The following is a 13,943-nucleotide window of genomic DNA, read 5'->3' on the forward strand; positions in this document are numbered from 1 at the left end:
ATGATATAATGGCGCAGTGGCAATCCATTGATCACTCCATGGAAAATGGCGCGAAATCCGTACTTCGGTACCGGAAGCCTCCCCCAAGAAACTCATGGTACGACCAAAAGTGTCGAGATGCTACAGAAGATAAGAATGCGGCATACAGAGCAACCCTACAATCTCTAGCAATGCGACAGATGAAGGAGAGGTATCGGGAGAAATAGAAAGAGAAGAAACGTTTATTCATTCATTCATTCATTTTTATTAATCAAACATCGCCCACCCGGGCTTTACATTGATAGATTGGAACACTTTCAGGTTTTTATAATACAAAAATCAATACTAAAATCTAATATAATACTATCACTAAAATAAATAGCTAACAAAATTAATGAATGTAAAAAAAATTGTTTAAAAAAAAAATAGTAACATAGTCTAACGCACAATTATCCGTTCAAACACCAAGAAAAAGCAGCAAATGTGAGATATTATCAGTGATGAAAATTAATTCAATTGAGTTGCCTATAAGAAATGTTGGATTAGCTTAGACTTAAAAGTTTGTTGACATACTGAGATGTTTTTAAGACTAGAAGGAAGAGTATTCCATAGCCTAGGCAAGCGAATTACAAATGATCTTTCAAATACAACGTGATTAAAACTTTCAATACGAATTTGAGAGTTCCGGGTCGAATGCAAGAATTGAAAGTAAGGAAGAAGGTAACTGGGTTCACGGTACTTAAGGATATTGAAGAAAAAGCAGAGGCATCTAATATTGATAAAGTGCTCAAAAGAACATCCAAGTAATTGTTTCGCAAAGTGTTCATAGTCTCGTCTACAACGACGACCGTAAACAAACCGTAGTATGCTGTGGAAACACTTCTGAAGCCTAAGCAGATTAGTCCTATTGGATCCGGAATATACCTCAGCACCATACAATATATGAGGCATCAGCAACGAATGAGCCAGCATATATTTTATTTGTGTGGGTAAAATAACATTCAAATTGTAGAGCTTTTTAAGTATAAAGATTAATTTGGAGCAGATTTGTGCAATGTGCAAGGAGAATACAATATCCGAATCAATTACAAAGCCCAATGAGGTCATAGTATCAGTCGATGTGACAACATTGTTTTGAACAATAATATTTTAAGGATAGTAGTGATGACGTGAGCTATTGAATACCACGTATTTTGTTTTACCAATGTTAATTGTTAAGTTATTTGACCGAGCCCATTGACAAACTCGTCCAATATCTTCATCAAGGTTCGAGATGCAACTTTCTAACGTACCGGTGTCAGCTGTACTTAACAACTGAAAATCATCGGCATATATTGCTAAATCGTTTTAAACGTTTCTTTGGAATAAACGAAACGTTTATTCTAAAGAAAGAAAACGGAAATGGAAAGACGTGAATGTGAGCGAATTGAGATTTACAGGAGCCAGAATGAAGTCCGGAAATTCTACCAAAGAGTTAAACATAAAAGCGATTTCTTTGGTACAGGCACATCCACCTGCAGAGACAAAGAAGGAATTCTAGTTACTGTCACAGATAGCGTGCTATGGATATGGAAAGAACATTTTACCCAACTGCTAGTGCCTGCCGATGGCGGCGAAGAGGATACTGCAGAACAATCTCTGATGATGGTATAGACTGTTTACCTCCTAGTCAGAATGAGTAGTAGTGAACCCTCTGAACTATTTAAGACCGGAGTCGGAACGTTTATAAGGCGTATGCATCAGTTTGTCTGCGCAATCTGGCTAGAAGAACGCATACCCGATGATTTGGACCTCAGCATACTAGGTCCCGTACACAAGAAAGAAGACAAGACGGAATGTACCAACTACAGAGGAATAAGTCTCCTCCCCATCGCACACAAGATACACTCGAGCGTACTACGAGAAAAATTAAAACCTAAATTCAAAGAGATAATTGGGCCCTATCAATGCGGCTTTAGACCTGGTAAATCCACCCTAGACCAAATATTCACACTGCGCCAAATCCTGGAAGACTCGGAAAGGACAAATCAGCAACTTCCATCTCTTTGTTGACTAACAAGCCGCTTTCGATACCCCTATACGTACAAAGGTATTTCAAGCATTGTCTGAGTTTGGTATCCCTGCAAAATAAATAAGACTCAGCGGGATGACCCTGGCTGATACGCGTTCCTCAGTAAGAATAGGAAAGAATCTCTCCGAATATCATAGTTAGGTTAGGTTATTTTAGGTTTAAGTGACAGTCTGCCATCAGACTCATTCAGACGTTTTCGTCCATTGTGATACCACAGGAACAGAAAAGGATGATGCCTTCTAGTTCCTACCGTTGATCCATCCAGATCGCTATAAAAGCCCAACAACGTTTACATCCTCTAAATCAGACAGGTTCTCAAAAAATAAGAACCTAAAGTGGAACTCCTTCTGACTGCCAGTGCGGGACACACACACAGTAGGTGTTCTATAGTCTCTTCTCCTTCGATGTCCTCACAGCTTCTGCAAAAGTCGTTATTGGCGAACTTCAATCTGACAGCATGTTTTCCGATTAGACAGTTGCCTGTCATTACAGACACAATGAGTAAGACGTCTGTTCTAGCCAGTGACAGTAAATGGAGCATTCCACTATCCGCAAACTGTGGACGCGCCCGGTAGCTCGGAATGAACACCACACAGATAAGACCTTAATGTTTCAGTCTGTGTGGTGCTATCCCATTCTAGGCCACATATTTTTGGAATGCTCACAGCCCCCTCTTTGTGACCATCTATCATTCGGTGCCTTTCGGGCCTGATCCTGAAAACATAGCTTACATGTCGCTAGAGGCATACCCACAAACTCCAGTTTCCTTGGAATGTTTAAGGTAGTTCCTAATTTCGCAAGTTCGTCCGCTTTACAATTCCAGGGATATCTCTGTTGCCCGGCACCCAGAATAGGCGAATTTTGAACTGTTCAGCCATCTCGTTGAGAGATGAACGGGGGCGGTTTTTGTGTTCAGGAATACGTTCTACGGGGATTTAATGGCTGCCTGGCTGCCTGAGAAGATATTTATGCCAATCGTCTTTATGACATTATATTTTAGCCTTTCCACCACTTCCTTTCCATCGGGAAAGATCAAGTGGTGGGAGACACCTCAAAACTTGGTTTTTGAGATTTTAGAATGAGCGCAGAAGATCGAGGCATTTGTCGCCGTTACATTTTATTTAATTGCCCTGTTCTCATTTTTAATTTTAGATTTCGTTCTGTTAAAGCTAGTTAATACCTCATATATGTTGTTTTTTCCCTTCTTATTTTCTTAAACTTATACATCGGCTGATTTATTTTTCGATGAAAAAAACCATATTCCTGAGAATTTTCTTTATTTCTGTTTCATTGTCCTTGTGGAATTCAGTGTCGCTTCTGATAACACTCGTCATAACGGGATAGCTGTAAGCACCACACAGGATGGAACATTGAGGTCCGATCTATGTGGTGTTCATTGCTGTAACGAAAAGCTTAGCTGCAAGCTACCGGGCGCGTCCACAGGTTGCGAAAAGTGGAATGCTCCATGCAGAGTAGCTGCAACGGCGGAGTCTCAGAGAGTGCCTATGATACTCGATATGACAAGGCGAGTTATTGGCACCTTTAAATAACCAATGGCCTCCCTGTTTCCGCGGCGATGGATCCTTTGGACCGGAACGTCTTATAAATAAATAAATAATTATAAGGAAAATGTTTTCATTCCCCTTTTCCGAAAGATTGAAGTGGCTGTAAATTTTCCATTGTGAAATAAAAACACGTCCGCTCCACTCAACGGTTTCGAACAAGAATCCTAGATTTAATTTTATCTGCTTCTAGATACAAATTAATTTAATCTAACCTGATGACAGATGTACTTGTATTTAACCATATAAAATTTTTTAGTCAGGAGGTTGTATCATATCGATTTATGTATGTAACTTACCTTTTGCCAAGCCCAACAGGATAATTTGAGCTTCGGGACGACTTAAGATGGCCTTTAGCTGTAAATTTGCTAACAATGTAGCTTGCTGTTGTTGCAAAATAGCGTTTGTTTTATGGGAATTTGTCTGCAATGTGTGCGGTGTTGTTAATGGGGGTTTCTGCTGTAATTGTTGTTGTTGTTGCAACGGTTGATTTTTTAATATATCACCATTAAATAAATTGTAAAAATGCTGCTTATTTTGCTGTGAACGTTTTAACAGCGGCGAGTTTGTTGCATCAACATTGATGACACGGTTGCTTAATTGACCAATCAGCTTTTGGAAATTTTCGGAATCTCCACTCACGATATTGTTGTTAGAATCGTTGAGCGTATTTTCGTTGGTTTTGTAGGTAGAAGAGTTCTGTCGCCATTTAGCTTCTAGTTCATCAACTAACGGAATTTCTGCAAAATTTAAGTTAGACGCTGGGCGTAAGTTTGGCGAGTTTTGCGGTTTGGGCAACTTCTGTGAGTGCAGCACATCAGTTTTGTTTTGCGAATTCATTGCTTGTTTGAAAAAATCATTCAAAGAATTCGACGACCCACTTCTATCTAGTTTATCATTGGAATTAGATTGTGATGTACAACCGCCAAAGAACTGCAAAAATTTGGAACTACTATTTTGATTTTGATATTGATGATTATTGTTGTCTTCGGCCCCGTTACAATTAGGAATGTTTGAGGCATTATAAGAAGACCGAGATGATTTTGAGTTACTTGAGAAATGATCGTACTGAAATGGAAGTACCTTCCTGTCACGATGATATTTTGTTTTTGAAGTTTCCGATGATGTCGCAGCCTTGTGATGAGCGTGAATATTATTATTTGCGTCACTTTTCAAGTAATGTTTATCAAGTTTTTCCCATTTGGATTTTAATTCAATCTAAACAAAATAAAAAGGAATTCATGTACATTATCAAACAAAATATAAATTAGAATATCCATGAATTTTACATATGGATACGAGTAGTAAATACATTAGAATAAAAATTGGCTGTATCTTTGAGATAGTTTATAATAGGGATTCCAAGTTGGGATGAAAAGTCGACGAACAAAATCGTGCTTTCGACTTTGTTAGCATTTCTATTGTTATTAAAATTTAATCTTTTGGCTTCTATCAACAAAAGCCAAGCATTGTGTTGTTTATATACTAATGTAGTCATTCCGCTTATTACACCTCGAAATCTGCGACTCCAAAAACTAAATACTTACATGTATTCTTGATCGTTTTGAGATTCTGTATCGATGTAGCCTTATCCATCCGTCCGTCTTTGGAAATCACGATTTGTACAGATACTTCTTATTGACGGAGGTGGCTAAAATTTTGCTCGTATTGGTTTAATATGACTTCCAGCAGCTGTGCTAAGAATTGTTTATATAGATCTATAACCTCATATAGCTCTCATATAAACCAATCTCCCGAACTGACATCTTCCGCATATGGAGGCCGCAAATTGTAATCCGATTTGACCGAAACAAAATACAATTTTTGGCTGATGTGGCAGAAATTGTTTGCGTAAAGTTTCCATGCTACCTCTCCCATCGGACGCCTCCTCAGGTCGTGTACTGGGGAAAGATATGACGAGTACCGCAGAAATGGGTCCGTGCAAAAGGGTCGGCAGCGGATGAGCCAAAAGAAATGGTCAACACTGGCGCTCGCATATTTTCAGAAGATTTACCATAAAAAAAAACCGATCTAGAGGGTCGCTGGCAGCCATAGCACAGCACAAGAATAAATCGCGATTACAGAAACATCAACAAGAAATACTGGAACTGACAACCCCCCGATAACGAGATATGGATTCAGAACAGGGTTGATGGTTGGAATATGGAACGTCAGCATTCTCCCAGAAGCATCGATACTTTACCAAGTCTAGAACGAGATGTCAAATTACAGCCTAGACATCCTCGGTTTAAGTGTAGTACGATGACCGAAATCTGGAACTATGGATCTTCAAGGTGGCTACAATTTCATTTTTTCAGGCAATTAAATCCACCGAAACCAAAGCGAGCTCTTCTATCATACAATGTTATAACGCATCATGATGGCAAGATTAAATTCTAAATTCCGCAAAATATCTATTCTACAAGCGTTAACCGAAAGCGATGACGACGAAACAAAGGATTGATTCTATTCCCAACTCGACTCAGTGACACGCTCTCTATCAAAAGGAGACATTTACCTTGTTATGGGAGATTTTAATGCCAAAATGGGCAATAACAACAATAATTTAATGGATGTGAAAACTAGACGAGGCCTGGCACGGGATAGCTGCGAGCACAACACAGCTGAAACATTGAGCTCCAATTTTTGTGTGGTGTTCATTGCTGTCGGGAGAAGCTTAGCTGCGCCATACCGAGCGCGTCCACAGGTTGCGGATAGTGAAATGCTTCATACGGAGTAGCTGCAACGGCAGTCGCGGACAATCAGCGGTATCGAGCGGCAAGTCTCCGTGAAAGGCCAGGCGGCACCGCCACTTACACAAATACTGAGTTCCTATGATACTCGATATGACAAGGGGAGTTATTGGTGCATTTAAATAACCAATGGCCACCCTGTTCCCTCGGCGATCGGTCCTTTTGACCGGAACGAGCTTGCTCGCCTACAGGAGCTTGACGAGGATCGCCACTACAACAAAACTAGACGAGGTACCGGCATCGATAGTGACCACATGCTCTTATTGGCCACTCTATGTATACGCCCAGCCGTCATGAGAAGGCCTCAAACAAAAAGCACAAAGTTCAACGTCTTAAACCTAAAAGACCCCGAAACAGCTCGCGAATACAGGACAACATTAAAATCTAAGCAACGCTCGGCTACCGGCAAAATCCAATCCAATTCCATGGCAGCCGGTTGTACGCACCGGATTGACCTGATGGAATCTTCATCGCCTTCTCCGTACGCTTCTGGTCCGTGCCGGGATTGAAAAGAACCCCGGACCCTGGTTCTGTTCCGTTTGCCAGAACCGCCTTCATCATCGGTCAGTGTCGGTGAGGTGTAACCGGTGCATGGAGTGGGTACATTTCCGTTCTTGCTCTGGCCTAACTTCGCTACGGGAGTATAGTCATACTGGCTATGTCGCTAGGTGCTGTGCGAACATAGCCAGCAGTGGGTCACAAGCGTCGCCGTCGTCGCCTTCGGCGTCCTCGACGTCGGACTATATGACCCCCCCGACCTCTCCCGTACGGCAATTTATGCAATGACAGCACCCTAGCCCTACTATTGCCAGGCCAGTGCCGGGAAGTGTATCGTTCTTGCAGTTAAACTGCAACGGACTGCGTGGCAAGATTGATGAGATTGTAGATTTTATGAGTCGGAAGAGCATATCGGTCGCAGCGATCCAGGAGACAAAGCTGACTAACACCTGCAGCTTGCATAGTTGTCACGGTTACAATGTGCTACGTAAGGATCGCTCAAGGAATGGAGGTGGGGGATTGGCCTTCGTTATACACCATTCCGTGCAGTATAGACCTATCTCGCCTGCGCTTGACGCTAGTGACCCATACCTGGAATGTATGGGGGTAGCAGTCAGGTCTGGTACTGCCGAGATAGATATATAACGTGTATATACCGCCGGTTGGTAGCTGTGTCCCGATTAATGGCCAGGCCTACAGCCCCGACATAAGTGGGTTGCTATCTGGCCATAGTCGTCTGATTCTGGGAGATTTTAATGCACATCACTCGTCATGGCATTCTCCCCTAGGTAACGACCAGCGTGGCATAGCTTTGGCAGAGCAGATAGATAGCTCCACGTTTTGCACGGTGAATGAGGATGCCCCCACTAGGATTACGAGGAGGTGCAGCAGCTCGCCAGACATCTCAATCGCATCCCCTGATCTCCTGAGTGACGTATCCTGGCAAGCCGTCATCTTTTTGGGGTCAGACCACCTCCCCATAATCCTCACCATCGACCGACCATCCGACTTCATAACCTCTGAGCGCCGGACGTTCATCAATTACAAGAAGGCCAATTGGACTGGTTTCAGAGAGTATACCAATCGCCGCTTCAATGAACTGCCACCCCCCTCTGATGTGCTTGTGGCCGAGAGGAAATTCCGAGACATCATCAACGCAGCAGCCGCTCGCTTTATACCAACCGGTCGCATACCGCAAGCAGTGGTACTCGCAGACGAGCGTGATGGGATTCGTGCTATGGACCCCGCTAACCCCAGAATCAGCGAGCTGAATCTGGAAATAAACAGGGTAGTCAACGAACAACGGAATTTGTGGCTGGAACACTTGGAGCAATGTAACTTAGGCACCGGTGCAGGCAAACTGTGGGCCACTGTTAAGTCTCTCTCGAACCCCGGTAGACGGGACGACAGGACCTCAGTCACTTTTGGCGAGATAACCGTGACTGATCCGAAGAGATGCGCCAGGTTGTTCAACCGTCAATTTATTGTGCATCCCGAGAGAGACAGGGCAAGGAGGAGAGCCATTCGCCGTATTCGTGGTCTCCGAGCCGATGAACAGCCATCACAATTTACCGTGGGCGAAGTTACGAATGTCATCCGTGGCGCCAAATCTTCCAAGGCGTTGGGCCCCGACGGAATCTCTACATTGATGCTGAAGAATCTGGATTTACCTGGAGTTGAGTACCTTACCACTGTCCTTAACCTGTCATTGAACACTCTTATAGTTCCCGATGTCTGGAAAATGGGCAGAGTGATCCCGCTACTGAAGCCTGGTAAAGACCCGAGTTTGGGGGAGTCGTACAGACCGATCTCCCTTCTCTCACCAGTGGCTAAGACGCTTGAGGCATTACTCCTCCCGAGCCTCGTAGGAGAATTTCCATTCGCCGAGCATCAACACGGATTTCGGAGACTGCACAGCACAACAACAGCTTTGCATGCCATCACCACGCACATTTGCCGTGGCTTCAATCAACCCAGGCCATGTGAAGGGACGGTCCTCGTGGCATTGGACCTATCGAAGGCATTCGACACGGTCAGCCATGCCAAATTATTTGAGGACATCGCCAACACGTCCCTCCAGCCACGCCTTAAACGTTGGGTCGCGAATTATCTGTGTGGCCGCCAGTCATTTGTGGAATTTAGGGATAAGAAGTCAAAACACCGTAGAGTGAAACAGGGAGTTCCCCAAGGCGGGGTGATATCTCCGGCTCTGTTTAACCTCTACCTATCCTCCATCCCACCTCCTCCAGACGGCATAGAGATCGTATCATATGCGGACGACTGTACGATCTTGGCATCAGGCCCCCCACCCATTGATGACATCTGCGATAGGTTGAACGTCTACCTCAACGAGCTTGCCTCATATTTCGCTGCAAGAAATCTGAAGATATCCGCCACCAAATCTTCAGCCACACTGTTCACTACAAATACGCGTGAGGTGAATTCTGAGCTGACTGTGATGGTCGATGGAGAATTGATTCCGACCATCAAGTGTCCCAAAATACTTGGCGTCACATTTGACAGCTCCTACACTTTCTCCCCACATGCCACAGCAATCTGCAATAAAGTCAAAAGTAGAAACAAGGTCCTCAAGTCACTCGCTGGCAGCACTTGGGGTGCAGACAAAGAAACCTTGTTGACCACGTACAAAGCAATTGGCCGGTCTGTGGTAAGTTATGCAGCGCCAGTGTGGTCACGTCAGCTTTGTGACACGCAGTGGAATAATATTCAGATCTGTCAGAATGCCGCCCTCCGAACTGCGACGGGCTGCCTCCTTAGTTCTCATGTGGACCACCTCCACCAGGAGACAAAGATCCTACCAGTGCGAAGACATAACTACATGCTGTCTAAGCAATACCTTTTGGGCTGTTATCGCAGAAATCATCCAAATCATCATCTTGTGGATAGATACCCACCGCCCAGAAGCCTTAAGGTAGATCTACATGATCTAGAGCGTGAGGTCCAGCGCTACAAGAGAGAACCTCTAGATCAAGCGGCATATCAAGCGGGTCTGAACAACATTCATGCAGACACGGTAGCAGACGCGTTAACTGGCTACCGGGTGAATGTAGTCCTTGGAGAACGACCGCCACCCATTGCACCCGAAGAAATCGACCTCCCCCGGCAAACCAGAGTGATTCTGGCTCAATTACGTTCCGGCAGATGCAGCCGCCTCAATTCTCACAGAGCTAGGATTGATGCCGACGTGCAAGATGTATGTCCCGACTGTAACCAGGGACCGCACGACACACGTCACCTGTTTAACTGCCCGGCTAGACCCACTCGACTCAGACCCAGATCCCTGTGGACGCACCCCATCTTAGTCGCGGAGTTCCTGGGTCTTGACACTCAACAGAATCAAGCAGACGAAAGATAGTACACAATAAACTGCTACAACAACAACAACAACGGGAAGCTTAGCTGAAAGCTACCGGGCGCGTCCACAGGTTGCGGATGGTGGAAAGCTCCATTTTTATGCGGAGTAGCTGCAAATGCGGCCGCGGGCATTCAGCGATTTTCGAGAGGAGAGTCTCAGTGAGGAGTCAGGTGGCACTGGCTCTTAACTAAATACTGAGTGCCAATGATACTCGAGATGACAAGGCGAGTTATTGGCGCCTTCAAGTAACCAATGGCCAACATCAGCGTCTGTTCCCAGGTTAGGAGCGGCTGGCTGCGAGCGTCGGATCTTGGAGCAAGCGGCTCGCCACAACGAGGGATACATGCAATCCCACAAACCCATGCGGTTGGGGCGCTAAGCCAGTAACCCGCCCCCGGAAAACATAGAATTACTATGAAAAACAAAGGAATAGTAAAAACGGACCCCCCAACGTTGACGACCCACGCAAACGAAAAAAGGACCAGGATTTGCGGATCTGCACCTGGAATGTCCGCACTCTTTATAGAGAAGGTGCAGTATACGCGCTGGCGGATGTATTACAGAAGTACAAGGCAAACATAACCGCCTTACAGGAAGTGCGATGGACTGGGAATGGCGGCACTACAACACCAAACGGTGACGAACTACAGCGGTCAAAAAAAGTATTCATCATTAGCAAAATTGATAATAAATTCACTTATTTTGGGTAATTGAAGAAAATTTAAAGTAAACAAATAATGCAGTTTTATGCAATAGTTTATTTTTCGTAATATGTTTTAAAATAAATTCAAAAAATAAATTTAATTAGCGCAAAAAATGCAATTTTATATAATAACACCAAAAACAGAACAAAAAAAGTATTCATCATTGATGTGCTATCATCAAAGTCAAATTCAAATATTATTTGGGAATCCCCCTTTTCTGTTTTATTTAGTAAAGGAGGCTTTGCCCTTGACAGCAAATATTTAATTTCATTGAAAATATAGTTTTTGTCAAAATGGGTCGTAAGCAAAACGAGGTTTCTGATGAGGTAAAAGTTTTGATAATAAAACACCACAGGAATGGTTTAACTCAAAAAACTATCAGTGAAATATTAAATAGACCACGATCTACTATACAATCCATCATCAGAAAGTGGACAGAAACGAAAACTGTTGACAATAAACCAAGATCTGGTCGACCAAAAGCACTTTCAGTTGGAGATGTGCGTTGGCTAGTGCGGCAAGTTCAGAAAACTCCGAAGACAAATGCGACCATTCTTCGTAAAAACACTATGGAATATTTAGGGAAGGAAGTTACTACACAAACAATTCGAAATACACTCAAAAGGCATAGTTACAGAGGAAGAACTGCACGTAAGAAGCCCTTTATAAATAAAATAAACCGAGTGAAAAGGCTAAACTTCGCAAAAATGTATGTAAAACAGCCCGAATCATTTTGGAAAACAGTCATTTTTGCAGACGAGAGCAAGTTTAATCTTTTTGGTGCGATGGAAAGGTCATAGTGTACAGAAAACCAAATACAGAGCTTGAAGAACGAAACACAGTTGCTACTGTAAAACATGGTGGAGGTGGTTTAATGGTTTGGGGGTGTATGGCGGCTTCAGGAGCGGGAAATCTTGAAATTATTAATGGAGTAATGGATCATAAGTATTACATTGACATTTTAAAGAGGAATTTAAAAGATAGTGCTGTAAAACTTGGGCTTGGTAATAACTTTCAATATTATCAAGATAACGACCCCAAACATTCTGCTTTAAATACCAAGATGTGGATGCTGTATAACTGCCCCAAAGTCATTAAAACTCCACCTCAAAGTCCCGACTTGAACCCAATTGAACATCTTTGGGAACATCTCGAACGCAAATTGAGAACGCGCAATTTTTCGAGCAAGAGTCAAATGCAACAGGTGATAATGGAGGAATGGACTAATATAGACCAAAATATAACCGCTAAATTAGTCCAATCGATGTCAAACCGTTTAAAAGAAGTTATAAGACGCGGTGGTCGAATAACAAAGTATTAATTTTTTTAAATTATGTTATTTATTTTTTTGTTTTTTTGCAATGATGAATACTTTTTTTGTTTAATTTTTTGTGTTCAGCTGTAAAATGGCTCTTTTTGTTCCAATAAATACTATTTTTTTCTTTAAAAACAATGAAATTGTGTACATATATATCACACAAGCACTACTGCATCATTAGTTTAATATGTTTTTATTCCAATTGTCTTTTGTAGACTTATTAAAAAAAAAACATTGAATGATGAATACTTTTTTTGACCGCTGTATACTATAGCTGCCATAACACGAGACATGAATTTGGCTGCGGATTTGTGGTTTGTCGAAAACTGAAACACCTAGTCTCCAGCTTTACTCCGTTGGATGAGAGGCTAGCCACAATCCGCATAAAAGCCAAATTCTTCAACATCAGTCTTATTTGTGCCCATGCCCCGACGGAAGACAAAGACGAGCAGACCAAGGATATTTTCTACGAGCGCCTAGAGAGAGAATATGACCGCTGCCCCGCCCATGATATTAAAATCGTTCTGGGAGATTTTAATGCGAAAATAGGGAAGGAAGACATTTTTGGTCCAACAGTCGGAAAGTTTAGCCTCCACGAGATAACGTCGAGTAATGGGTTGAGGCTGATAGATTTCGCCGCGGCAAAAAACATGGTAGTTAGTAGCACCTGATTTCAACATAAAAATATCCACAAAGCCACATGGCTGTCACCCGATCAAAACACGAGAAACCAAATTGATCACGTTGTGATAGATGGAAGGCATTCATCCAGCGTGTTAGATGTACGATCGATCCGTGGAGCAAATATAGATTCGGATCATTACCTTGTTGCAGCAAAGGTTCGCACCCGTTTGAACATGGCGAGGAAAGTACGATCTGACACTGCACGGAAGCTGGACATTGAAAAGCTGCAGACACAACAAATGGCAATGGCATACTCCACTCGACTGACCCAACTGCTTGATGAAAGCACTCCTTGTTCCGATGATATAATGGCGCAGTGGCAAACTATTGCCCACTCCATGGAAAATGCCTTTCTTGGGTACCGAAAGCCTCCTCCAAAAAACCCATGGTACAACCAAAAGTGTCGAGATGCTACTGAAGCCAAGAATGCGGCATATAGATCAACCCCGCAATCAGTAGCAACGCGCCAGATGAAGGAGAGGTATCGGGAGAAAAGGAGAGAGGAGAAACGTCTATTCCGCGGAAAGAAAAAGTAAATGGAAAGACGTGAGTGCGAGCGAATTGAGATTTACAGGAGTCAGAATGAAGTCCGGAAATTCTACCAAAGAATTAAACATCAAACCGATGGCTTTGGTGCAGGCACATCCTCCTGCAGAGACAAAGAAGGAAATCTGGTAACTGACACAGACAATATGCTGAGGATATGGAAAGAACATTTTACCCAACTGCTAGTGTCCGATGTTGGCGACGAAGAGGATACCGCAGAACCAATCCCTGATGTTGGTATAGAATGTTTACCTCTTAGTCAGAATGAGGTCCAAGTAGCAGTAACCCGACTAAAGAACAACAAGGCAGCAGGAGCCGACGGGTTACCCGCTGAACTACTTAAGACCGGAGGCGACACGCTGATAAGACGTATGCATCTGCTTATCTGCGCAATCTGGCTAGAAGAACGCATACCCGATGATTGGAACCTCAGCATACTATGTCCCGTACAC

The 13,943-nt window shown here is 43.2% G+C and overlaps 1 protein-coding gene across 3 annotated transcripts in view; it reads right to left on the reverse strand.

The window, feature by feature from the left end:
* The window catches only part of LOC106093049 (protein cup), a 153,907-nt gene that overhangs the window by 85,435 nt on the left and 54,529 nt on the right, over positions 1-13,943 (reverse strand). For 2 of the 3 annotated variants that reach the window (XM_059365979.1, XM_013260023.2), the window contains exon 5: positions 3,912-4,830. In XM_059365979.1, coding sequence (XP_059221962.1) covers positions 3,912-4,830 — 919 coding nt within the window. Of the gene's footprint in view, positions 1-408; positions 505-3,911; positions 4,831-13,943 lie in introns of those variants that run through there. The other variant, XM_059365980.1, reaches the window with a different exon arrangement.

Source organism: Stomoxys calcitrans, chromosome 3, assembly GCF_963082655.1.
Source record: "Stomoxys calcitrans chromosome 3, idStoCalc2.1, whole genome shotgun sequence".
In the NCBI taxonomy this organism is placed as follows: Eukaryota; Metazoa; Arthropoda; class Insecta; order Diptera; family Muscidae; genus Stomoxys; species Stomoxys calcitrans.